The sequence below is a fragment of the Nansenia antarctica genome (genome assembly GCF_963989245.1).
Source record: "Nansenia antarctica genome assembly, chromosome: 7".
In the NCBI taxonomy this organism is placed as follows: Eukaryota; Metazoa; Chordata; class Actinopteri; order Argentiniformes; family Microstomatidae; genus Nansenia; species Nansenia antarctica.
In genome coordinates, this window is record NC_137677.1 from 64,417,678 (window position 1) to 64,420,177 (window position 2,500).

The 2,500-nt window shown below is 45.5% G+C and overlaps 1 protein-coding gene across 1 annotated transcript in view; it reads left to right on the top strand.

Annotated features, from left to right (window-relative positions):
- sytl5 (synaptotagmin-like 5) overlaps positions 1-2,500 on the top strand; it is a gene marked incomplete at both ends in the record, with an annotated part of 19,154 nt that overhangs the window by 7,510 nt on the left and 9,144 nt on the right. Inside the window, 2 exons of the mRNA XM_080537036.1 lie at positions 340-440; positions 1,476-1,571. Coding sequence (XP_080393162.1) covers positions 340-440; positions 1,476-1,571 — 197 coding nt within the window. The remainder of the gene's footprint in view (positions 1-339; positions 441-1,475; positions 1,572-2,500) is intronic.

A 2,500-nucleotide genomic window follows, 5' to 3' on the forward strand; every position in this document is an offset into this window, starting at 1 on the left:
TATAACTCCATGTCTCCCCTCGTTTGGCTATTTCTCTTCTTTTTTTTTTTACCCACCCGTCTTGGTTTCCTGTTTCTTTTGCGATCATTACTCCTTTTCTGTCCTTGTCACCTTCTCTTTGCCGCTTGTCCTTTTCTCTACTTACACGCTCCATCACTCCCTGTTTCTCCATCTCTCTTTTATTATTCATCTCCCCTGTCATACCTTTTCCTCCGTCCGCTCTTCCCGATATCCCTCCCTCTCTCTCTCTCTCTCTCTCTCTCTCTCTCTCTCTCTCTCTCTCTCTCTCTCTCTCTCTCTCTCTCTCTCTCCTCTCTCCTTTTCTCTCTCTCTGTTCAGACCGTAGCCGTTCTGAGTTGGACTTGTCGGCTCCTGGTTCCGACCCGAGTGACGACGCCTTCAGTCTGAGAAGCCGCTCCGTCCCTGGGCTCAACGACCCGGTACACACACGCACGCACGCACGCACGCACGCACGCACACACGCACACACGCACACACACACACACACACAGACACAGACACACACACGCACGCACACACACACACACACACACACAGTCACATCAATGGCTGTCCCTCTGGTAATAACATATTCAAGTGTCTCTGATCCTTATTGAGTGTGTGGACTGTGGACCTCTCTTTTATCAGGGATATGACTAAGCTGATTAAATCAACAGTATGAATGGGATATGGTGTTCAACAAGAAGCTCATTAAAGGGTATAATAATAATAATAATAATAATAATAATAATAATAACTTTAATATATATAGCACCTTTCAAAAAACCCAAGGACGCTTAACAATTCTAAAGGGAAATGATCAGACAGACAAAAACAGAAAACAAACAAAGCAAAACAGAAACAGTGACAAGGGGCCAAAGGCCTTGGTGAACAGATGGGTTTTCAGGGCTGATTTGAAGGAGTCCAGGGTGGGGGCGTTGCGGATCACTATGGGGAGGGAGTTCCAGAGACTAGGTGCGGCCACGCTGAAGGCTCTGTCCCCAAAGGTCCGTAGGTTGGTGCGGGGGGTGGACAGCAGGCCCATGTCTGCGGACCGCAGGTTCCGTATGATGTGACATCAAAGCCAGGAGGAGAGCTACAGGAAGATGATAGGCTGAAACAGGTCGATGCCCTAGGGTTGGCTTCCCTCTGTATTTCCTGTAGGTGTGCATCTAAATAAGTCTTCTGATCTCACACGCACGCGCACACACACACACGCACGCACACACACGCACACACACACACAGAGAGCTCCGTGTTTGTGTGTAATGATGAGCGAGTAATCTAATTAACACACGGTTTCCTGACTTGTCTCATTTCATATAAAGTAATCAGTGTAAATCTACCGCGTCCACCCACACAGATGCGCTCCGTCATCGGCGTATCGCTTTAGTACTGAGAATCTGCGGTGGGATTTCATGGGCCGGGACTTTTGATGATGAATATTGAATGTTGTTGTTTTTTTTCCGTTGCAGGAGTTCTCCGACAACGAGAGAGACGAGGACATCGACGCCCTGATGTCGGCACACAGCAAAGTCACCAACAGACGCCTCAGCAACGCCATGTCCATGGTAACGCCCTGGGAAAACACCCAGAAACACACACTCTCTCTCTCTCTCTCTCTCTCTGTCTCTCTCTCTCTTACACCCTCTGGCACAAACACAAACACACACAGACGTAGACACACACACACACACAGACGTAGACACACACACACACACAGACATAGACATAGAGAGACACACCCCCCTCGCACGCACGCACATACACACACGGCTATGTTCCAGATAGTCTGCTACCTGTGTAAACAAGGCTGCTTAGCCCCCAGGGCTGAGAGACAGCAAACTCCTACTTAAACATGGGGAGCCAGTTGGGATTATCTTAAACCTCACATATACACACATACATATGATGTGGATGTGTGTTGTGCATTGCTACAACCTGGCAGCACAGTGTGTGTGTGTGTGTGTACCAAAGAGATGTATCAGTTGATTGATTGATTGATTGATTGTATGACAGATACAGTATCAGAAGTTCAATTTAAACGATCGGCTTATCCTGTGTCAGGGTATCCGCGGTGTCTTGAAAAGTATTAAACGTTGATAAATCAATTTTGGGAAAATCAAGACCCCTAATAAGTATTAAAAAGTCTTATCACGATTTTATGAGGTCTTGAATTTTGTAGGTATTTTTCTGAATTAGACTCTGTCCAAAGAGTTTGAGTCCTAAAAACTTTTAGTAAAAGTTCGTGAATTTATTAGTTTTATTAAAAAACAACGATGAACCGGAAATTGTGTTGTATGATAGTGGTCTAGTAGTCTATTGCAAACTAAAACTGTTAAGTTAAAGGTGTCACTGATGTCAACGGTTACAGCTCCAAGTGGCGGTGAGGTCTGGAAAAATATTGACAAGGTCTTTAAAAAGTCTTAGAAAGGTATTGAAATTAACCTCCAGATTCCTGTATATACCCTGAGTAGGTAACATAGACACGGCTGTTCTA